The sequence below is a fragment of the Tenrec ecaudatus genome, chromosome 14 (genome assembly GCF_050624435.1).
Source record: "Tenrec ecaudatus isolate mTenEca1 chromosome 14, mTenEca1.hap1, whole genome shotgun sequence".
Lineage (NCBI taxonomy): Eukaryota > Metazoa > Chordata > Mammalia > Afrosoricida > Tenrecidae > Tenrec > Tenrec ecaudatus.
The window spans coordinates 116,562,302-116,587,185 of NC_134543.1; the positions used below are offsets into that span (position 1 = coordinate 116,562,302).

The following is a 24,884-nucleotide window of genomic DNA, read 5'->3' on the forward strand; positions in this document are numbered from 1 at the left end:
AAAACTTGCTTCAATATGACGGCGCTTTCCTTAACTGAAGCATTGGAGAGGCTTAGACAGCGAGACATCTTTGGGAATTCTGAGGAGGATATGTGGGAATTGAATGAGGAAGAAACCCCAAAGTTGAGGTCAGAGGAGAAAATGAAACCCACCAAAAACCCTGAATTCCATTCAGATCAGGTAGTGGGTGAGAGACTCTTTTGGCCTCCCCAATATAGAGGACCTTATACACAGCCTCCCCCAACTGGCACCCCTTTACCTTGGACAGGGGCTTACATAGAAGGAGAGAGAATGGTTAACATTAATAGAAAACACGTAAAAGGGGAAACATTAAGCCTTTGGCAAAGAATCAGATGGTTTGGCTCCCCTTGGTTCCTCAGGAGTATAAAAATAAGAGACACAGGCAGACAATGGGACAGTTACCATGGGCGAGTGTGTAAAGGAAAATAATTAACTCTGAGAAGCATTTAACTCTGCTGGTAGATATTAGGCTGTGAAGTAGCCCATGACGTAGTTTCATTGTGTTGTTAGTCAAGCAGGGAAGAAACACTGTGAGCAAAAGTTAGGGCAGTGAGTAGGATATGAGTCTAACAAACTCTTCTGAACACCTCGATCAAGAATAGTATGTGACGTCTAAGACAAGCAGTACAGGGGGAAAGAACCAGGAAGAGGGCAGAACGTGATAGAAAAAAGTACAGGCCTTATAATGGTCTTCATCAGGTTGTAGTGAAAACAATAAGGATGATTTTGGAGTTAATCATAAGCATTGGTTTTATGTAGTGGTCTGTAAAACTTTATGGTATAAATCAAGCTGTTTGGAAGAACTCAGCAGAGATTGCTTCCACCAGCACATCTCTCGTGTCTGTCTGGTCTGTGTTCGCCACCTCCACACCTCCTTCAGGTAGCCAGTTCAACCCTCCTGGAGCTGAACTCCGTCACTCAGTACCCCATTTTAAAAAATCATTAGCTTTAATCTCGCCCCATTTAAGATGTGTGTAACTCAAGTGTTATTCACCAGGGAAGTAATTGTCCAGTTTCCTTGATTAAAAGTCACATTACCTGGAAAGACGGTCCATGGTCAAGCAGGAGAGGCACATCACCCATGTTTTCTCTTTCACTCTGCTTATTTCTCCAGTTTGGCCCTGCATATCGAATGCTGGGAGAGCGTCTGAGAATTCATTTACTGCCACTATAGTAATACCCCCACTTGTTGGGGCCCCTGAGTATGAACACATTCCATTCGGTCTCATCCAAGGTTTTCCTCCAAATAAAGAATCTGATTAATTCACCAGTGAATGGTTGTCTCTGCAGGTAAGTCCCAGTTGATGCACTGGTCCCCTTTATTTATTTCCCATCTCATCAGTATTTAAATTGAACTCGAACATGTGGTTTTGCATGTAACAATGAGAATGGTGCCAATGGAAATAATCACAGGACATCAGCATTCGGAGCCTAATGAGGGGCACAGATGGGGCAGAATATGTTTCTTTAAACAAATGTGAAGGAATAAATCCTCCACAAGTACAGTCTTAAATTCCCAAATGCCTCCTGATGATTAACTTTGCAGTAATTAAACTTTCTTAGTTTGTGCACAGCTCTGCGTAGAAATCCTATAGGCGGCGAGCAATCTGGGGGGGGGGGGGGGGGTGTCGGCTCTCATGCTCTATTTACATTAAGCCCATGGATTCTTCAGACTTCTTTTGTACCAGACTTCTGTAGGTTAGATGATGATGATGATGAACAGATTAAAATGGCTTAAGGCAATAAAACAATTTCTTCGGGTGACTTTGCTGATTGATTTCAAAGACATTGATCATCTAAATTGTTTCCGTTTAAGGCTTATCATTAAAATATAGTGAATACCTTGGCTTGTAGGGAATGCAAGGGCCGGGCAGGGAAACACTGGCTGTGATGGGTTGTAAATGTATGCACTGACTTCATTTGCCCATGGACTTTTTGAAGGCCCTTTTTATAGAATGGCTCTGGGGCTCGGTCTTAAGTCTAGCCCCAATCTAAAAACAATTAGTTCTTATGATATGGCCCTACTTAATGCTCACCTTCATGAAGATGGGTGCTAAAAAAAAGGGTGTCAAAGAAACTAGGCGGTGCTCGGCTATCACAAAGAATGGTGCCTGGGATTCTGAAGGCTTGTCTTCAAATAAGCAGCCATCTATGGGAGGCGTCAATAAATCCACATGGAAGGATCACACCAGACAACGAAAAATCCAAAACTAAGAAGGGAATGGCATCAGAGCGTAAATTGGGAACACCCAGTTTGCATAAGTTTATGGCTGACAGTGGAAGCCCAAAATCCATTCGCAGGGTCCACACACGGACTAAGCTTCTTGTGAATTTACTGTGAACACAGTTGAGGAAGCATGGTAAAGTCAATTATGGCTGATGTAGTTAGATTAAAATGTATTATCTGGTCATCCTTTTGATCCAGTTTAAAGTTATTTCAGCCAAAAGAAATAAAAGGAACTACATGTGGTTTAAGATTCCAGTGAGTTCTTTCTGACAAAAGACCAGGGATGTGAATAGTCTTGCTTTCACGCAGAGAGCACTGGAAAGTGGATTATTGCAGAGGCAGCTGGGTTAAAATTTTATACATTATTTCATCTTCCAATTGACCCATTTTAATTTTGTTCTAGCTTTTAATATTTTGTTTTTTAATTAAGGTTTGTTTTGTTAACTGTTGCTGGTTTTTTTTTTATCTTTTTGCTTGGTTTTCTGTATAGGAAACCCAGGATCGGTAAGTCTACAGACAGTAACTGGATTACTGGTTTCTTGGAGGCACGGCAGAGGAGACTAGGGGGAAATGAGAGCTGGTAAGAATGAGCACAAGAAAATTGGTTATAAGGATTTCATACTCGTAAATCTCTTAAATATGGTTCAACTATTGAATTGTATATGTGAATTATATGCCAATAAAGCTGTTAGGGGAAAAAAACGTATTTCCCAACATATGTCATTTCAAATACCTTTTTATTAAATATGAATGTTATGGAGTGAAAAATTGCCAAGAACTTTTATAAATGCATTTACTATTTACTTTAACCTTAATAGCAATACAATACTGTGGCTTACCAACATCAAAATGTGGCTATTCCGTTATACGGTCCTAAGAATTAGTAGAGGCACGTTTATTAACAGCTGTGATATGCAGGTGACACAGCCTGCTTGCTGCAAGTGCGGCGGTCGGTTATGAAGCACTTGCTGATGACCAACAAGGAGTGAAGCCTTCAGTGTGGATGACAACTCAATGTAAAGACCAAAGTCCTCACAACTGGACCGATGGGCAACACCATCATAAACGGAGAGCCAGCTGAAGTTGTCAAGGATCCTGCTTTGATTGAATCCACAATGAATGCTCGCGGCGGCAGCAGTCATGCGGGCCAACGACGCGCTGCATGGGTAAGCCTGCGGCGCAAGTCCTCTAAAGTGCTGCAGGAAGCAAGGGCCTTGTGCTTGGCAGGCGAAGGCGCACCTGACCCAGTCCATCGTACTCATCAGCCCACGGGCTGAATGAGGACGGCCCAAGAAGGGTGACGCCCTGGGGAAGAAGCTGAAAATAGCCTGGGCTCGCAAAAGGACAAGCAGCTCTGTCTTGGAAGTACCACCAGAAGGCTCCTGAGAAGCAAGGATGGGAAGACTTTATGTCACATACTTTGGATATATTATTAATAAAGCCCAGTCCCCAGAAAAGGGCATCATGCTTGGTAAGCAGACAAGGAAAGAGCAGCACTTGACAAGATGGACTGGCTCGGTGTGTGCCTCAATGAGCTCAGACGTAACGGACGGGCCAGGATGCCAGGGACCGGCAGGGCCTTGCTCTGTTGTACACAAGGTTGCTGAGTCTGAAACAACTAGACAGCACCTACCCAACAGAAGGCTCTGTACTCTAATTCTGAAAATGACACCAATATAAAGATGATGGATTTACTTACTCTTCTTAATGTAATTACAGTCATGAGCAATGTACAAACATGGAAACATGAAGTATTAACTTCGTTTAGGCAGTCTTCAACTTATGACCTATTCAAATATAAAGAATCATGCTTTCCTGGTGGGTGTTTTGGCTTTTTTTCCTATATCTTCTTGTTAGTAATATACACTACATACAATTTTATAGCCATTAATTTGCTGATATTATCATTTTCAGATGTTCCACAGATCAAATTTATAAAGACATTGATCATAATACATATAAAGGCAGCAATACAATGGATGGATGGATGGTGATAAAGAGTTTTACGAGCCCCCAATAAAATGATTTAAATAAGAAAAAAAATCCACAAAGATACTAAGAAAGCTAGAATATGTTGAAAGATTACCTTAAATAAATGAGTCTTAACTGGGACTTGAATGAACAAAAAATAACAAAATTAAATAAAACTGTACATATTTTTTAAAGGCAATAAATTTTTTAATATATTTTAATTGCTTTAATGAGCTATTATTGAATGTACATCAGAACCGACTAATGGCAAGTCTATGGAATGAAACCCTGTTGAAATTTAGGAACTACCTGTACTTTAAATATTCCCTACTCGTGTAATACGTATAAACCAAACCAAACTCCCTGCCATCAAGTGGACGCTGACCCACAGTGACCCTCTAATACAGGACAGAACTACTCCTATGGGCCTCCAAGACTGTGACTCTTTATGAGGGTAAAGAGCCCCCATCTTTCTCCTTGGAAGCAGCTGGTGGTTTTGAGCTGCTGACCTCGCAGTTAGCAGCCCAGCATACGATGGAAGCTATTTTTCTCCCAAGTAGAAGTTGAGAAGCTTTGTTTAGTACCTTTAAATTATATGTAGGCACTTAGAAATTCTCTCATTTACATACAAATAACGGAGACACACTATACATGCATTGCTTTCTAAAAATAATTGAGCTTTAAAAAAAAGCCAAAATTAAGAGGCACTGGGATTGTTCTGCTTCTAACTCAATGTTAAGCTGGATAAACAAAGCTTGTTCTGGCAGGAACCTCAAGTTAGGGCTGAATATTCTACAAATTAATAGAACTTAGTGCCATTTAAGAGAAGGCCTCTTCACCTCTGACCTCCAACACTGCAACTGACTAGACAGTTGAATGAGGTCACAACAGTTCCATATAATTAGGCTTCAATCTACGAGGTCACTAGGCTCTTCTAAGACGGCATGAAACATAAACAGTAAATCTTGATAACAAAATATAAGGCCAATTTTCATTTATTATTAATTCCTTCTTGAGTCCCCATCCTTTCTATAACCTTACAAAAACGAGTATTTCACCGCAAAGAACAACTTTATTGTACGTGTTAGCCATGAGTGTTTGTCCTCACCGGAAAGCTGCTGGGCCGTCACACAAACACAGACCGTTTCCATTCACATTCCACTCTCCACTAGCAAAAAGAACTGTCCTCGTTTATGTAAGTGAAGATTAAACACGATGATGCAACTGAACATCTATGACTGGATGATTTCTAGACAGCAATGTGTTAGATGTATTTTTAATCACCTTTTATCTGAGGGGCTGTATGTAAAACAAAGCAATCACTGAGAAGTTCCAGGTCTTCAAAGTTTTAAATGCACAGGTAGATAGCGAGAGTTCCAGGCAGCAATATGTTTACGAAGCATCTTCCATGTCCACGTCCTCTTGTAATTTCTGCACCATTTTGTCCTCCAGCTGTTTTCCTTTGCCTTAAAAAAGCACAGAAGCCACTGTCACCTACAGGAGTTATATGCACCTAAGGAAGGCCGTCAGTGCTTTAGAGGGTTAGCTTTCTATGACACATGATAATAGCTCCCACGATCAAGACCCCATTCGACACTGCGAATCTGACTAGGCCAGACCATAAAGAGCTCGCTGCACAGGGAATCCAGGACAGGTAAACCCCTTGGGACCAACAATGAGAGGAGTGATCCACGAGGGGACGGGGAAGGTGAGGGATAAAGGGGAACCAATCACAAGGATCTACATAGAACCCCCTCCCAGGGGCATGGACAACAGAAAGTGGGTGAAGGGAGACAGCAGACAGTGTAAGACATGAAAAAATAAATAATAATTTATAAATTATCAAGTGTTCGTGAGAGAGGAAGTTACATGTAAAAATGAGGAGCTGATATCAAGGGCTCAAGTAGAAAGAAAATGTTTTGAGAATGATGGCAACAAATGTACAAATGTGCTTGACACAATGGATGTACATATGGATTGTGATGAGTTGTATGAGCCCCCAACTAAATGACTTTTTAAACATGAAAGAAAGTAGTTCCCAAATATCCGTCAGCCTCAGTATCCCCAGGAACTAGTAAAAAGCACAGAGGCCCAGATGCAGGGAGCCGTGTCTGCATTTTCACCAAGTCTCCCCGCCCCAGGGTCATTCTGGCACCTAATCAAAGTCTGAGAACCACTAAAATATAATCCTTTAATTAAAACCTATAAAATTATCATTCATATCATCTTGCTCAACTTGGGAGAGTTAACTTGTGTAACCCAAGATTTTATAAGGTGGGGGTAAACACCATATACAAGAGACTGGGGCTGGGAAATACACTGAATGAATGACATCTGATCATCAGTGTTCTATGAGAGAGAATATTTAAATGGAAAAGTGGCTTGATATCAGTAACTCAGACCGCAAAAGCCCAGATTTGGCCCGCCCTCATTAGACATGAGCGCCAGTGCTATGAAGCACTTACCTGCCAGAGGTGCCCGGAGAAGATGGATGTTTTGCTTAACTTCTTTGATATCCTGAACTTTCTGTAGCTCTTTATTTTTCTTTAACCTAGAATAGGACACATCAAGCCACAATTTCAGTTACTTAAACCTTGTTAGCAGACATTAATTCATAACAGATCCCTGGTGGCCTTGGTGGTCAGGAGCTGGGCCGCGATCGGCATGGTCAGCAGTCTGAAACCACCAGCTGCTTCTCGGGAAGTAGTCCCGTGCAGAGTCAGCCTGGGAAGCTCACGGGGACAGTTCCACCCTGTCCTGTGGGTCACTGCGAGTCGCACTGTCTCGAGGGCAGTGAAAGAATTCATGATGGCTTTGAAGTTTGCCACACTGGTGGGGAATGGGAACAAGGTGGCTGTCCTCCGGGCCCGGCCCACTCCATCCAGAGCAGGAGCATCATCACACGAACAGTCTTCCTCTTCTTGGAAAGTAGTCCCAAAGGGCAGTATCTATCTTACATTTACCCCAAACTTCAAAGAAAGCCGGATATTAGGCCCTAAAAGATGCACACTTTCTTGCTGAACGGGTGAGGCACATGATGACCGTCTGGTTTCTATTAGCTTTTAAAAGATTCCTACACTCCAACTTCCTCATCCACTGCACCCATGGCACCTTGTCCAACTCCTGGGTCTAAACGCGAGCCTCGTGTGTATTCACTAGTATTCCTGAGGCATGAGAAGGTGTGATTGAATGAAGGAAAACATTAATGAAACTTGGCAATCTTCGTTTGAACTAAATCTATAGTAGTCTATCACAGGGTTGAAGAGTTAAGATCTTTTCTCTTCAAAGGGTTGGCAGCCTCCAGATGATCGAATTTCTAAATCACTCATAATTACAAGAGCACAAAACACTGAAAGGCATTCAATAAAAGGCTAGCAAAAAAAATAAAATAAAAGAATGCTAGCAGACTAGCTCTCAAACATTTGAGCCGCTTTTCTGTAACGATTTAACATTTTTTTAAGCCCGAGGGCTACTTGCACCTGCTTCGTTTCCATGACAGGCTTCCACAGTAATTAGATTAAAAACGAATGCCCTGACTGTGAAGAGACAGCCGATCCCAGGTGGGGGAACGGGAAGTACAGGATGAGTCTTCAACATCTTGCCAGAAAACAGGATTACACGGTCAAGGAATTTAAAAGGCCTTGTCAAAAAGCACACAGGAGCATGCCTGATGAAATTTGGGGCATTTAAAACATCAAAATAAGGAATGACATTAAGAATTATAACCTACTGAATGGCATAAAACACAAACGCAGGACATGAAAGAATAAATAAAAGGAAAGGAGAAATGAAAGTTTTCTTACATGAGAAACAACTAACTAATAAATGTAAAGGGAGTTATTAAAACCAGGGGGGAAATCAGCTGGCAAAAATCATTGTTAATAACAGACTCAGAGAAGCCTCTCCAGTGGATGCTAAAATGAGTGGGTACCAGTTTGAACAACAACAGGCTCTTTGCAGTTTCGCCTATCTCCTGCAAACACTGCCTCCGAGCAGGTGCTGACTCACAGAGGCAGATGCGCCCCTTTAGGTTCCCAAAGACACGCACACCTTGCTCCTGGTGCGCAGCTGGCAGGTTAGCAGCTCAACATGGAGCTAAGCCACTTCACCGGGGTCCTCACACTTTTTAAACAGGGGCCAGTTCACTGTCCCTCAGACCTGTTGGAGGGCCGGACTATAGTTAAAAACACCTGGCGGGTCGGATAAACGTCCTCAGCGGGTCGCATGTGGCCCGCGGGCCGTCGTTTGAGGACACCTGCACGCCACCACCAGGGCTCCGCCAAGATACTTACTCCTGAGGACAACGGTAACTTTGCAGTGGAGAAGCGTGGCACACACACACCGTCATTTTATTGGGGCTCTTATAACATCCCATAAGCAATCTTAACCAGGTAATCCAAGCAACATGCGAATGCCTTGTGCTGCCTGCCTGCGGGGACACACTCGGGAGGGCACCCCACCTCGTGGCTACACTGGATCTAGTGAGGAAGCACCAGCACAACCCACGCTGAGGAACGGAATACAAAATAACTGGCCTATCTGCTTAAAACCGTGTCGGTCGGTATCATGTGGAATAAAGAAAGGTGAGACACTGTTCCAGATTAACGTAGACTAAAGTGTACGGCCACTACATCCCATGCATGAGTCCGGATTTCCTTTGCGATGACAAGCCTTATTGGAGCCAGCACAAGGCCAGCTACGGTTTGTCGGTTCTGTAGCAGTGTCAGTGATGTCAGTTATCTTACTTTCAGCTTACACACACTGAAGTATAACGAGAGGGAAGGAGAATCGTGGCTCCGCCATACGACACGTAGAAAGAGACACAGATAAATATGGTAAGAACTGAGCATTCGATAACTGTTCGTAACTGTCTTCCAAGTTTTTGTCAAGTCTGCAATTACGTCAGAATACAACAACCACTGCCTCTAGGTTTCCACCAGTAATGACTTCCCCAAGCGTGACTTCACACAGACTCTTACCTGTTCATTATGAATGTGGCCTGGCGCTTCTGCTTGATCTCTTCAACCTTCTTCATTGCATCAACTACAAATAAAATCATCAAAGTCAGCGACAAATGTGTGCCTATCCAAGCAGTGTGATACTTATCAATCAGTAGTTTAACAAAGTACTTATTTCTGAGCGCCTGGTTGAGAAATGTATTTCAAAAAGAAAAATCTCACTGCAAAGACAACGGACTGAAATGGCTACAGAAGACATGTGCTCTTGGCAGACAGCACTGCTGACTTAAAGCATCTTTTACAAATATCACCTCTCGAGTTTATTTAATGAAAGCCTTCATTTCTACTAGAATTTCTTCCTACTTGAAACCAGTCCAATCCTTTTCAGAGTCTACACTACACACAACTTAGATGAACTACAACAAATGCCGTCTCCAGCTTCAATCTCCAGAAAGACAGAAAGCACCTTCTGCTCACGTGCTCCAAACCTGGGGTGTGGCCAGCACTTAAGCAAGCGTGGACAAAATGAACCAGTCAGCATCACTATTGCCAACATACCGACCACTGAAACTTACATTGCAAAATCACACCACTGCCGCCTTTAGTTAATCGGAGAAAAGGTTATGGCGGCTGTGACGTTTATGGGACCACTTCACTAGGTGCTTCCCACGGCCACTAGGTGAACTCGAACCACAAACCTCTCAGTTAGCAGTCCAAAGCTTAGCTGGTGGGCCGGGAAGGCTCCTTAGGCAAAGCTCCAGAGGATGTCAAATACTGCTTACTACCGAGGTGCAGAGCCCCGTTCCTGCCGTAGGTCTTGTTTCTGACTGAGGGATGCCAGTCTGTGATCTCTTAGGAGCAACAAAGTGCACGGATTCCACGCCTCCCAGGCCCCTAGCTAACACACTCACTCTGTGCCGCTCCCAAGCAATTCTAGAACGAGTCAAAGGCTCCCGCGGGAAGCCACGGGGCACAGAGAAAGCAGGTTCAAAAGCCTGTCAGGAACCCAGTAAGTAGCCAGTTCGCTCGCTCAGAGGACCTATGCTTAGTTATTAGTCCCAGCCTCCTGCAGGGAAGAAAGTACCGAAAAATCGACCCCTGTAATTTTGGTAGCGACAGCTCCATGAAGGAACCCTGGTGGCACAGAGGGTATTGGCACAGAGGGTAAGGACTTGGCTTGCTAATCAAGTCAGCAGTTCAAACCCCCCAGCGGCTCCATGAAAGCAGAGACCCAGCAGTCTGTTTGTGTGCAGACTTTGGGGCCGTCCTACCCCATCATCGTCTAGGGCCCGTGGGAGTCGGAATCAGCTCAGGAACTATGGAGGTCAGGGGTTATTAGAAACATTCTAAGTGTCACCGGAATCGCTGCATTCAAAATTTTTATGTAAGCACGACATTTTATCAACTATGAGAATGCACTGTTTCTACGTCTGAAATGATCAGAAGCTTGGTGTACATTGTGATTATGCCGCACTGCCCCCCAAAACAATGATTCTCTCTCTCTGCCTGCCCCCTAGATGTTTGCATGCAGCTGACACCGCGTCTACATATTTCTGTGTGGACCTTTCAAAGAACAGCAAATTTAATAATTCCTTTCTTTGTATTTATAGCAGATGTACCAGCCAATTCTAAAAATAATTTCAGGTAGCTTACAACAAATGACACCAATACTCCAGAACTATTAAAACAAAAGTAAAATGATAAGAGCCGAGTGACAAACAGAAGAAGAAAATTAGAATTAAACAACTGGCACTAAGTCCCTGGAACCCTCTCTTGACTTACTGGTTTTACTCCATAGCTCTCGCTGGTACTTGACAGGCTCGTTTCTACGCTTCTCAAATTCAAACGAGTTATCCTGCAAAGGGAACAGAGGAAGGGATATATGGTGTCAAGCCACAGAACAAACTCATTTCATAAATGCAGTCTCCTTCTCACATGAATTCAGTGTCAAACACCACACACACACATACACACACACACACACACACGTGTCCCCTCCCTCCAGGGAATCTCATAGGACACAGCTTTCCAAGACTCTTTCTCTTCTACCTTCATGAGCAAGCCTACCTACTGAGAACCTCTCCCACCCAGGAGTCATCCTCAAAGGGAGAGAGGGCCGTAGCCCTAGAGAGGCATAAATACCAACTGGGGGATTAGCCTTCACAGAGCCCATCCTCAGAGGAGACGCGGCCAGAAACCGTTATTAGGTTGAACAATATGAAGTTGTCATTTTTCACTGATTAAAAGTAATTTCCTCTGATTCAACCTAAATGTGAAAGTACACCTTCAGGGCTCATGAGGGAGGGGGGAGTGGGGAGGGAGGGGAAAAAAGAGGACCTGATGCAAAGGGCTTAAGTGGAGAGCAAATGCTTTGAAAATGATTAGGGCAAAGAATGTACAGATGTGCTTTACACAATTGATGTATGTATGTGTATGGATTGTGATAAAAGTTGTAGGAGCCCCTAGTAAAATGTAAAAAAAATTTAAAAAAAGAAAGTACACCTTCAAATAATGCGGTGCTGCCCCGAGTCTTCCAGATCCCAGTTCTTGGAGTTGGTATTTTAACAACTGATTGCATTCGTCCATCGTAAAACACGCAGAGCTACTATGAGACACTGCACATTTCTGGCACACGTCCGCGTATGTTTGGGTTTGCACACCTCTGACGAGGCATTTGGGAAAGCGCTACCTCTGCGCTTAGCTATTCCGGGGAAACACGACGCCCCGTGAACGCAGGAGAGAGCCTGCCTCTCCAGTGTGAGGGCTCCGTCTTCTTCACGGCCAGACTAAACCATGACCGCCCCAATGCCACGTGGCCTGGCATTTTCCCCGAAACCGGCCTTCCGTTCACAGAAAACCTCGGAGAGTTAGGGTCGCCCGGCCAAGGGCTTCATGGCAGACGAGGTCAGATGGACGGGTCAGGTGAAAGGTCTCCCACCTGCAAAGGCAGCCCTTCCGCCCACTCCTTTCCCTTCAGGAGTCTAGTGTGGACAAGCTTCAGCAGACCCACCGCAGTACGACGATGGGCAGCCCCCGGGATCCCCATCTCCTGACTCCCCACTATTCCTCCTCACACCGCCACCAGCTTCTCTGCTCTCACCCCGCCGAGGGCCTCCAGACACTGACACTGCGGCCATTCTAAGTCCCAGGTGAGGCCGCCACCACCTCCCCACCTGCCCTCCAAAGCCCAGGTGGCAATCAATTTTCAATGTGATCCCAGTCCACTTGAGTGATGTTCTCCTTTGCTTACAAGAGCTCACACCGCTTCTAAAGTAAGAGAACTAAATGGAGAAATTTTTTTCTTTGCAGAATTCTACAGATGTCTTATTTTCAGGATCATAGGAGAATGCAATTGCTTCCACAACCAAATATAAGTAAATCCCAAATCAATCATGTTACAGGATGCCTTGCTAAAGTTTGTTAAATCACATAATCCAAAAAATTAAATTCCAAAATATGGACACACAGAAACTGTGCCGGCAGCTAAGCACACTCACCACTGTAAGCTCTTTACCAGCGGCTTTCCGGAAGGCCTTGGTCCACCTGACCTTGCGAGGATTTCGCTTCTTCTTAAAGTTTTTATGACATTTGGATTTACAAAATCGGAACACCTACAAGAGAAGTTGAAACACGGAAAGGTCTCCATTAAAAGATTTTCTGCTACAAAAACATTCCCATGCCCTACCCCTCCACTACCCCCAGCCATCGGACAAAAAACTACCGTTAAGTCTGAGTAACCACAGTGGTTCCTATGCACAAAACCTTCTACCTACCCACAAGTTCATTTAAAAACACATGACATATGCCAGATTAAATGGAAATCCAACTATTTGGACCATCAGTCATCACAAAAAAAGGCGAACAGCCCCAAAATGTGATTAAATACTACTAGTACTTTTCAATAGATTAACAATGAAATCTTACAATGACCTTTAATAAAGGAACAATCTGTTTTAAAAATCATTTTATTGGGGGCTCAAACAACTCTAATCACAATCCATACATATATCCATTGTGTAAAGCACATTTGTACATTCGTTGCCCTCATCATTCTCAAAACATCCGCTCTCCACCTAAGCCCCTGACATCAGCTCATTTTCCCCTCCCTCCGCGCTCCCCCTTCCCTCTCAAACCCTTGATAATTTATAAATTATTTTGTCATATCTTGCCCTGTCCAATGTCTCCCTTCACCCACTTTTCTGTTGTCCGTCCCCCAGGGAGGAGGTCACATGTAGATCCTTGTAATCGGGTCCCCCTTTCCAACCCACTCTCCCTCTACCCTCCCTGTATTGCCACTCACACCACTGGTCCTGAAGGGATCATCCACCCTGGATTCCCTGTGTTTCCAGTTTCTATCTGCACCAGTGTACATCCTCTGGTCTAGCCAAACTTGCAAGGTAGAATTGGGATCATGATAGTGGGGGAGGGGGGAAGCATTTAGGAACTAGAGGAAAGTTGTATGTTTCATCCTTGCTACATCGCACCCTGACAGGTTCGTCTCCTCCCAGAGAACCTTCTGTAAGAGGAAGTCCAATGGTCTACAAATGGGTTTTGGGTCTCCACTCAGCACTCCCCTCCTCATTCACAATGCTGTGATTTTTTTGTTCTGATGATGCCTGATACCTGATCTCTTCAACACCTCATGATCACAATAGGCTGATGTGCTTCTTCCGTGTGCGCTTTGTTTCTGAGCTAGATGGCCACTTGTTTACCTTCAAGCCTTTAAAACCCAGACACTTTATCTTTTGATAGCCGGGCACCATCAGCTTTCTTCACATTTGCTTATGCACCCGTTTTGTCTTCAACGATTGTATCAGGGAGGTGAGCACACGATATGATTTTTTGTTCTTTGATGCCTGATAACTGATCCCTTCAGCACCTCGTGATGACGCAGCCTGGTGTGCTTCTACGTGAACTTTGTTGCTTCTGAGCTAGATGGCTGTGTGTTTATCAAGTCTTTAAGACCCCAGACGCTGTATCTTTTGATAACTGGGCACCATCAGCTTTCTTCACATTTGCTTACACACAATTTGTCTTCAGCAATCATGTCAGGAAGGTGAGCATCATGGAATGCCAGTTTAATTAGAACAATGTATTCTTGCATTGAGGGAGTACTTGAGTGGAAGCCCAATGTCCATCTGGCGCTCCAATACTAAATCTATAAATATATGCACATAGATCTGCTTGCCCATCCTCACATATAAATCTATTTACACATGTACATGCCTTTATTTAGGGCTCTATAAATGCCCTTTGCCTCCTAGCCCTATTAAAGGGACAAGTCATGTAGGACTTGTCTTCAGACTTGTCTTGAGACAAGTCATGTAAGACATTTTCAAATTCAGAGCAATTTTAACATCACTTTCTATATATCTCTATAGAAATAGAAGTTTCAAAAAGTCATTTAGGAATCTCCTTTCATTATTTCCATCGTTCTTGCTAAAAGAAAAAAAAAATCAATGTACTCAAAGATCTACTAGGGAGATTCATTTATGGCTTTGACTCCACACAGTCATCCTCCAAAACCTGACTTTTAACGCTGATCTTCAACATGTCCTAAAATGGCTTATTCACCTACCAAACCAAACTCACTGCCAGCAAGTCGATTCCAGTTCAGAGAAACCCTATGGGGCAGAGCAGAACTGCTCCTTAAGGTTTCTGAGACCGTAAGTCTTTACAGAAGAGACAGCCTTGTCTTTCTCCTGTGGAGCAGCTGGCGCTTTGAACCACCAACCTTAACCCGCTGAATCACCAGGGCTTCTTGTGGACTGGCTTATTAGGGCTCATCCTAAGTCTCAATGCACTATTTCGCACTGTGCAGGACGTTCTTTGGCGTCAGTGGTGCAGTGGTTAAGAGCTAGGCGGCTTGGGCAGCAGTTCTGCAGGGGAAGAGAACCTAGTGCCTGTCCCTCTAAGCACTTACACTGTAGACAACCCTCCAGGCAGCTGTCACATGGTCTCTGTGAGGTGAAAGCGACTGACTCATCAGAATCCAAGAGCAGCACTCCTGCAGACGTACCCCACACTGTAATACCTTTCATCTACGTACACTTCGCTCCACAGAGACTTTCAAGCAGGTCACTACACCCACCGGGTCCCAAGTCTCTCAGAAATAATGCCAAATCCACAGCTTAGGAAAAAACCTTCTCCTTAGAGATTTGAGTGAAAACATGTCTACATTCCTTATTTCATTTCAAAGACCTGAAGATATTTAAATCTACAGTAGTCTCATGGAGTAACCCATTATGAAATTATTATCAGCAACTTTTTTAATACTTTAAATATTTTCAGCAAAGTCCTATTTCCTCCGAGGAAAAATCACCTAAAACATACTAGATAATCCTGGATACTGTCTGCTCCCATAAAGATGTAAAGTCTAGGAAACCCTAATGAGTGGTTCTACCCTGTGCTTTAGGGTCCCCGTGCGTCAGAATCATCTGGATGGCAGTGAACTTGGTTTTGGTTTAGATAACTCTAGGTAAATCCCCATGTCTGAGGTCTACCTAAAAGTGAGAGTTGATGATGTCCTGGGTCTCTTCAATTCCAGGCAGAGTTAAAGGGGTTTTTTTATCTAAACCATACAAGAGACTGGAATCACTTAGGATGTGAAAGGGATTCAATCAGCATAAAAGATCATCTACTGTGCCTGGTGTTACTTATATTGGGTGCTAAGGATGCCAAAAAAACCTCCAAAAACAAAACCCATGGCCATCAAGTAGACTCTGACTTGCAGCAACCTTATGAAGGGTCTCTCTGAAATTGTGAGTCTTGACAGGATCAGAACGCCCCATCTTTCTCCCAGATCAGATGGTAGGTTTAAATTGGTGACTTGGTGGTTAACAGCACGTAATTCGCAGCATCCCCGGTGTTCCTTAGGCGCTCTGGATGGCACTGTGTTCCAGCAGGCTCGGTGTTACGTACAAGCAGGCTTCCCTAGTCCAGTTAAAAAATCAGATTTGGAATACAGAAAAATGGGATACTGGCTCTTCTTCAGAGGCTGCTTTGGACTCGTGAATTTTCATCCCACCAAGCTGGTTAGCAGCACCTCCTCACCTTGAGCCTCCTCCAGAGTGCCTACCAGATCAACACTCAGCTCCCAGCAGATCCCAGTGTGCTGTTCCAATTCTACATGCATATATTTGTAGATTTAGTATTGGGGTGGCAGATGGACATTGGGCTCCACTGAAGTATTCCCTCGATGCAAGAACACTTTGTTCTATTAAACTGGCATTCCATGATGCTCACCTTCCTGACACAATCGCTGAAGACAAAGCAGGTGCATAAGCAAATCTGGTGAAGAAACAGATCCCACAATGCATTGCACCCAGCTGGAGCGCACTGGTGAGCAACAATACTCTAGTGATGACCAGATCACCTTCAAAACCGTATTGCTCACGGAAGCAGATTATAATTTGGCAATCCTTTCGTTCATTTCCCATCCATTTCCGACACTCCCGTCAGCAGCTACTCAAAATCTTCCACAAACTCTTTGACCATCACAGCTTTGACCGCTCACGTTTCTCAGGAGGCCGTCCCCCTCACTTACCGGGGCCAATGCCTTCAGTCTACAAGCGATATGTAAAGCACTGAAACAGGACATTCGATTACTTCATGTATCAAAATCACTCTAATAAATATACAGCTTCCCCAATCCTGTTCCGTTACTCTCAAAAGATCTACTCAGTCCATCTAGTGGGAACCAGGTTTTACAACTTTTTCTCAAGTGATTTCAGCAGCAAATGTAAGAGGTCAAGTTTTTATTTAAAAAAGAGCAAGCAAAATGGAATTCACTCTGATAAAAGACAGAAAATCCATCTATCATTTGTCTTCAAAACCAGATCATATACATATATAGCTATATACGTATAGACCTACTGTGCTTGTGTCCTGGCCTCTACTAAGCAATGTCAAGATAAATGGGTTAAAGATTCAAGTTGTCGAGGATTTCATAGTACTTGGAGCCTCAAACACTCACGTAGGCAACAGTGAAGAAATCAAATGACAGATTTGACTGGGCAAATCAGCTGCCCAAGGCCTCCTTAAAGCGTGAAAAAGTAAATAAATACATCACCCTGAGGACAGGGTGGGCCTGACTCAAGCCACTGCATTTTCAATCACCTCCTAGGCATGTGGAACTCGGATCATGAATAAGAATGACTGCGGAAGAATTTACTTATCTGAATTAAGGCGTTGAAGAAGAATACTAACTATACCAAGAACTACAGAAAGAACTACCAAACGTGTCTTGGAAGAAGTTGAGGCAGAAAGCTCTTTTGAAGCAAATTTGATGAGACTTCATCTCATGGACTTTGGACAGGTTATCAAGAGGAACCAGTCTCTGAAAAGAGACATTCTGTTTGGTAAAATGGAGGGTGGGTGAAAAAAAACTTAACATCCTCAGGAGATGGACTAACCCAGTGGCTCTGGGCTCAAACAGCACAACAATTGTAAGGACGGCGCAGGCCCAGGCAGTACGTGTTGTCTTGTGCATAAAGTGGCTGTGAGCCCAAGCGACTTGACCGCCCCTAATACCAGGCTCTATTTTCAACTGCAATCCAGTCACTGCTTCTTAAACAGAGAGATGGATGTTAATCACTTACCCCCCTCCCTTTCATAGTTCACTTCACCGCCACCAACTGCAGTCTCTTTTCCGTCTTATAAATGTCACCTTTCCCAGTCTATTCATACCCGATCCTCCAGATGGCGTCTCCTCCAATAGTTTGACACCTCCTCAGCTGTGTGTCCCCTACCACTCGACACGTGACGCTACTATTACGCCTTCTACTGACATCTCTGTCCACCTCCACCCTGAGTACAGGCCACGTACAGACATCACCTGGGTACAAGGCATCACCGGTGTTCCTTAGGCGCTATGGACGGCATTGTATTCCAGCAGGCTTAGTGTTACATACAAGCAGGATTCCCTTGTCCAGTTAAAAAAAATCAGATTTGGGATACAGGAAAATGAGATACTTGCTCTTCTTCAGAGGCTTTGTTCGTCTCTCTGGACACAAGCCTTACCGGGATGCTTGGCTGGGCAAGCGCTAACCAGAATCCGGAACTCAAGCCCTGGCCCAGCCGGGTCCCCACTGTCGCCGACTAAATTCATCCTGAAACGCAGTGGCAAGAAGGGGCCGGTGACCAGTGCCCTGGGGGAAGGCGGCCAAGGGATGACCCGAGCCCAGGGGGAGGTCTAAGCGAGAGATCGCCGCGAAGCCACCTCTTCCTGACGAACCCCGCGCCGCGGAGGCGCCCGGAGCCGGCGGGCGGGCCCCGCACGGGCTCTCGGGAGCGCGGCGCGCGGCCCCCAGCACCTCACCTTGCAGTCGTTGCGCACGAACATCATGCCGTGGCCGGGGTAGATGGGCCCCGAACAGAAGTAACACTTCTCTATACGCATGTTGAACCCGCGTGGAAGCTACCCGGCCCGACGCGGCCCTTGAGAGGAAGTGACGTAGCCCCGTCGCCGGAAGTGATTCTTTTCCCACGCTCGGCCCGGAGCAAAAGCTCTTTAGAGCTCGGCCCGAATGTGACAGCGCCGCCTGGCGGACACCTGGGCAAAAGCGTAAATCATAGTAACGGGGCCTTTGGGCGCAGGCGCGGCGTGCAGAGGCAACCAGAAAGGCTCCAGGTCCCGCTCCTTCCTTGTTCAAGGAAATTGCTCGCTCAGCGCCACCTGCTGAACCCCTACTCTTAGCACCTATTTTTTTCTCTGCAGTGTCACCCTAAATCGTTATGGACTCAACAACAATGGATTTGTTTTGTACTTTTTTTTTAAACCATATCCTGTCCTGCATTTCTTCAGATCCCTAGTGGCTCTGTGGTTTAGGCTTTGAGTTGCTAACAGGAAGGCTCGGAGGATTAAACCTACCAGGCACTCTCTTGAGGGTGAAAGATGAGGTTCTCTACTCCCTTAAAGATTTATAATCATTTTTTAAAAATCAATATATGGTCCAAAGTCTCGAAATCTATCCCAGGCAGTAGAGTATATATATGTCAATAAGCAGACACTGGTAGTGCAGTGAGTTAAGAGTTGGGCTAATCTCAAGGTTAGTGGTTCAAACCCACCAGCACTCTTGGGAATCAAGATGAAGCTTCTGCTCCTGTACAGATTATAGTCTCAGAAACTCTAAGGGCCAATTAGTTAGTTCTACTGTGTAAGATAGGGTCACTATGCATTTCAATCGACTCCCATCAAAAGGGTTTGGGTTTAGCACATTCTCCCTTCCCAACTCAATTTTTGCCCTGCTCCACAATGTCGTGCCCTTTCCATCCAGCTTTACTCTCTGGCTCCAGTGTTAGGGGGTGCATTCCCTTCTGTGTTAGTCCTAAGGAGTCCTGGTGGTATGGTGGTTGTGCACTGGACTGCGACCCACATGATAGGCAGTTCGGAATCACCAGCATCTCTTCAGGAGAAAGGCTGGGCTCCCTGCTCCCACAGACCCATAGTTCACTAAGAGTCAACACTGACTCAATGGAAGTGAGTTTGGTTGGGGGTTGGTTAGTCCTGTACCCTAAATCTTCATCTCAAACTTGGTTCCTTCAGCCTCTGAACAAAGTCAGTGCTTCACTTTGGTTTGCATAGGTGAGTAAACAGCTTTCAAATGTGTTTGTTTCAATTACTATAATGGAATACAAGACTGACAAGCAAATGAGGAATAGCCTAGTAACTCTGGCAGGTCTGTGGGTGGAGCAAATAGTTCATGCTCAACTACTAATCAAAAGGTTGGTGGTTCAAGTCTAAAGGTTGCCACGAAGACAGTGCCAACTGGTTGAAAAGTTACTTATTTTTTTTATATTTGCATCTTTCACCCTGTGGTTCCTGTTTCCATTCTTTTATCTTTCCGAACCCGCTGAACTTTGTCCTTGGGTCAATGTTGCACTTTGACCGTAAAACGGTGAGGATTCTATCAAATGGGTGGTTTCTGTTCCCAACCTGAAGCCATGGTCTCAGGGGTCCCACCTGTTGACAGCCATGGTCTCAGGGGTCCCTCCTGTCTCCTCCGACCAGTAAGCCTGGTCCCTTTTTTGATTTTGCATTCTGTTCCACATGTTCCTCCCACCCTACCCAAGACCTTCTGATGTGGCCCTTTTCAAAGCAGCTGGTAGTGGTAGCCAGGGACCACTGAGTTCTTCCCATCCATCTCAGATGTTTTCATGGTCCACTCTTCTCTCCTCCAGATGGGGACAGACCCATGGTTGCACCCTAGACGGTTACTCCCGAGCAGGAGAGGCGGGGTTTTTCAGAAACAGATTGCCTGCTCTTTCTGAGTGCCTGGGGGGTGGGAGGCTGGAGCCCCAGTGCTTTGACAAGCAGCTGAGCAGGTTAACCGCTCGCACCCCGCTGGAGCCCTGGAGCCCTGGTCCTGGAGTCCTTACGTGTTGGGCTGCGATCTGCATGGTGGGAAGTTCAAACCCACCAGCAGCTCCTCAGGAGAAAGACTGGGCTTTCCACTAGTCCTGTAAACCGTTACAGTCTAGAAACCCACAGGGAGTCGCTATGAGTTGGCAATGATTCTGTGAGAGTTAGTAAATCAGTAGAATTAAAACTTTCTTTCCAAAGACCACTCTGACCTCTGGTTTCACACCTTACTGTGATAGAAAAATGAAGCTATATTCACACACAAAATTGGCAAGATAGCTTTTAATTATAGGCACAAGCTTTCAATTGGCACAAGGTTCACAAATGATATACTTCATTTTTACGCAGGCTTGTAAACAGCAAAACACGAATACACAAAATATATGACACATTTAATATATAGCAAGTTTAAGTCAGCGATTTCCCATGAAAACACAGGTCATCGACTTCAATATTGAAAGGTGATTCTTGTGTATGCAGTATAAAATTTACAAGGGGACTTCACAAAGTTGGTGGAGATAATTAAAAGATCATGGAATTTTCTTTTTTAATAAATCATTTTGTCAGGGACTCTTACAGCTCTTATCACAATCCAGACATCAATTGTATCAAGCACATTTGTACAAATGTTGCCATCATTTTCAAAACATTATCTTTCTACTTGAGCCCCTGGTATCAGCTCCTCTTTTTTCCCCTTCCTCCCCCAACACCCCTCCCTCGTGAGATCAGTGAATTTCCTCACAAACTTTTTGAAGTCCTCTTGTACACATTTAATTATCCATGTTTAAGGCCAGTGAAATCTATAGCTCCTGACTCATTTGCAAACATGTAAATATTATTCTTACTTTTGGCTACAACACAAAACAGGCCCTGATATACAACATTAAAATTATGACTCCTTTTCAATGTTGTGGCGATATTAGAAGGCACTGATGCAGCTAATGACCCTGATTTTGAATTGGAATAATTTCTCAATAGAATACCCAGTTTAAATGCCGAAAACTCAGGGAGCTCTTCAGTACTTAAGCCCCCATTTCACAAGGGGGTGGATCTTGGCAATCACAGTTCAGTTCGTTATGGAGGTGGTGAGAGGCAAAAAGCAAGAAAGGGCCTCAATGTTTTTTTTAAAAAGCAGTTACAAGTTTATCATGTGAAAGTAATTCTTTTCCATCATACTTCTATTGATCTGACTCTAATGCTACCAAGTATCACAACATACACTTTGTGTGATTCTCTAGTTAAATGATCGTCAGAGCCATTCAGCTCTGTGGAAATACTCAACTACTTTATTTAGACCACTTTAATAAATCAGAATTTTCCCCTGAAGGAAATCACCTTTGAACTTTATCAACAATTGCCCAAAATCCTGTTTTCAAACCACCTTCCATTTGATGTGGCGATACTTTGGCAATAACAGCACAATTACACCTCTTTGGCAAGACCCAGCAAATACAGAAAATGGCCATGAACTCAATGGAAAACTACAGATTAATAAAACACATAGCTTGTCTTACATTGAACTGGAGTACAAATGTGACTGCTTAAAGACAAACATCCAAGTCCTAACAAAGAGGAAACAGACACTTGATGTAATTTGAAGCTAATTCCTTCTAGGCCACCAGTATGAAAATAAAGCAAATCGCAAATATCAACACATAGGCTGGCGGTGAAGTCAGAGATTGGTAGTTTACAAGCTAATTGAAAGTGCAGGCTGAGGACACCAGGTCCACACTACAAATATGAAGAAAAAGAAGCTAACGATTTTCTTATCACACATAGCTTTGGCAAAAGCGCCAGCTAGACTCTCATTCGTGGCCCACACATAGGCCCAGTCTGAACACACAGCTCACAGAGAGCTGAAGCCAGGGAGTCTGGTTCCCTGACCCTTCATTAGAATCTTCAGGACCACGGGAATAGAGGTGGGAGCCAGAAGGCCCACTTCTGTTGCTCCTATGACAATAAGCCAGCCCAGCCCCTGGCTCCCTAATCCATGCCAGGAAATTTTTTTTAAAAGTTCCTAATGACTGTATAGTTGGTCAACCCAGTCTATCCAGGGCCTTTACATTCGGCCATAACTTGTCCTATACTCATGCTGAAGGAAATACTTAGATGAAACTAACACTCGACGACCCCGAACTGATGTGGGTGTGTGTATATTCTCTCCTAATGTTCCAGTGGGCTGGGCAACCTTTCCGAAGTTCACCAATTATACCCTTAGGGTATTTTACTTCATTTGGATACAAGGCTGGGGTAGCTGAATTTATTTATTTTGTTTTTTTGTGGTAGCTTGAAAACTGCATGTAAGATCATTGAAATGAGATGGTGGACCTAGCAAGGAGTCGGGCAGCAACATCCTTGGTCATTCTATGAGACACACGAACCCTTTGGTGGCTATGAAATCTTTGAATGATAACCGCATCGGCTACAGTTTCTTAAGGCACTTTTGGCTGCATGAAGTATTTCTCTTCACTCTTGGACCAAATCTTTGTTAACAAATATTGGCAAAACACCCATAAATCAATGCTGAAAATGGACGCTTGATGGGTAGGTCTAATTGGTGCAGTGAGAAGCAGTCCATCCCCGGTGTCCATTTATCGCTCGCCGAGCCACGCATTAACCACAGAGGAGACCACAGGAGTGACTGGGCTGCTCGCTGGACTTGTTAGCAGCCACAGCCCCCCTTCTCCTTTCCTTCACTTAACTGATCTGTGGCAGTGTGGCCATTGGACCTCACCACTCCTTCGGGGATCCAGGACTTGTCCACACACCGTTCCATGCGTTTCATGATCAGGTCCAGGAGCACCTCGATGGCCTGGCTTATGTTTATCCCACTGGCGGCACTCGTTTCAAAGTAGGGGATTCTGGAGGGCAGAGAGCAGTCAAGTGAACAACGTGTGGAAGGACAGGACAATGGCCTTCGCCCTTGAGAATTCAACTTAGAAAATAAGTGGCAAGTGGATAAAGATGCGCATTTTTACCATAGCAGGGTCCATTAAACAGTAAAAAGGACAATATAATAATTCCCAATAGAGATGGAAGCTTTTTAGACATTTTATAAGCTTTAGACTTTGCACAAGAACAATTCTTGTTTCCCTGCTTCTACTTCTTACCACCTGTAGAATGCTGGTAAGTAATCATTAGCCTGTGCCTCTGTGAAACGCAGCATCTTCCTCTAAGGATGAAGTGAGATCATGGGAAAAGGTCTTAGGTAAGAACTGACGCACAGTAAACACTTGATGAAATGTTTCTGTCAGCCCAGAACTGGGTTCCGTTACAAAAATGGGTTTGGAATTGTGGTTCTTGAACACTCAGAATATATCATCCCATAGGAAAATGGCATGGAATCATGCCAAGATTCCAAGGGACTCCCAAAATTCAACCACTGCCATTGAATCTATTCTGACTCACCGTGACCTTTAAGGGACAGAAGAGAATTGACCCTGTGTATTTCTGTGACTGTAAATCTTTAAGGGGAGTAAGACTCCTCTTTCTCATGGGTTTGAACCATTAGCCCTATGGTTAGCAGACCACAGTGTAACCCACTATGCCACCATGGCTCCTCCGAGAGTTTAGCCATGGTGTTTTAAGGGGTGTTATACTGTAGCACCTCCACAGGGTTTCCAACGCTGCTATCTTTGTGGGAGCAAATCCCCCCGTGTTTCTCTCATGTAGCAGCGGGGTGGGCTGGAACAGCTGACCTTTCTGTTAGCAGCCAAGAGCTTAACCACTGCACCACAGGGCTCCCAGATTAGCCCACAGCCATCTATTTCTTCCATGATGCAGGTTACCTGGAATTCTCCCGAAAGTCTGGTACCTGAGACCATGCAGCCCTACATCAGGCCTGTCCCAGCCAAAGTGCGCTCCCGCAGCCAGTCGGGCCTCGGCAAAGTGCTCAGTCCCCAAGCATCCTCACTAAACAAGGGGAATAAAGCGGACCTTGCTTTACGGATAATGCTGTTGCTGATGCCAACACCTACAGACCCTGGGGGGCAAAAAAGAACTGCCCAGGGGCGGGGGGAGGGCATGTTCCAGGAAGAAAATCGCCAGGTCCTTTCTCCTGTAGAGCCACTGGGTGGGCTAGAGCAACTGACCTTTCAGTTGGAAGCTGAGTGCTTAATTTAAGCAGGGTCCCTTCCTGGTTACACCACACTGTCAATGGCTGGTGGCTCAACCTGAGCAATGAGTCCCTGCTCAAGGTTTATTACCTTAAATACGTTAGAATTTCAGGGGATCATAGGAGTTAAGTCATACTCTGCAGCTTAAATTTATGACTCCAAATTCAGGTTGACAAACTTCTATCTTTCAATTAAGGATCTATCTGTCTTTCCTTTGTGGCCCTTTGGAA

At 44.6% G+C, this 24,884-nt stretch overlaps 2 protein-coding genes across 2 annotated transcripts in view; both read right to left on the reverse strand.

Annotated features, from left to right (window-relative positions):
* Positions 1 to 2,968: 2,968 nt before the first annotated feature.
* Positions 2,969 to 18,634, reverse strand: RSL24D1 (ribosomal L24 domain containing 1). The gene is made up of 6 exons (XM_075530760.1): positions 18,497 to 18,634; positions 12,675 to 12,788; positions 10,960 to 11,032; positions 9,199 to 9,262; positions 6,685 to 6,770; positions 2,969 to 5,685 (listed from the first exon to the last, which is right to left on the reverse strand). The coding sequence occupies exons 1-6, from the start codon at positions 18,575 to 18,577 to the stop codon at positions 5,612 to 5,614; spliced, it is 492 nt and encodes a 163-aa protein (XP_075386875.1). The 5' UTR covers positions 18,578 to 18,634; the 3' UTR covers positions 2,969 to 5,611.
* A 2,185-nt stretch (positions 18,635 to 20,819) lies between these two features.
* The window catches only part of RAB27A (RAB27A, member RAS oncogene family), a 73,177-nt gene continuing 69,112 nt past the window's right edge, over positions 20,820 to 24,884 (reverse strand). The window contains exon 7 of the mRNA XM_075531522.1: positions 20,820 to 23,400. Coding sequence (XP_075387637.1) covers positions 23,202 to 23,400 — 199 coding nt within the window. The 3' untranslated portion in view covers positions 20,820 to 23,201. The remainder of the gene's footprint in view (positions 23,401 to 24,884) is intronic.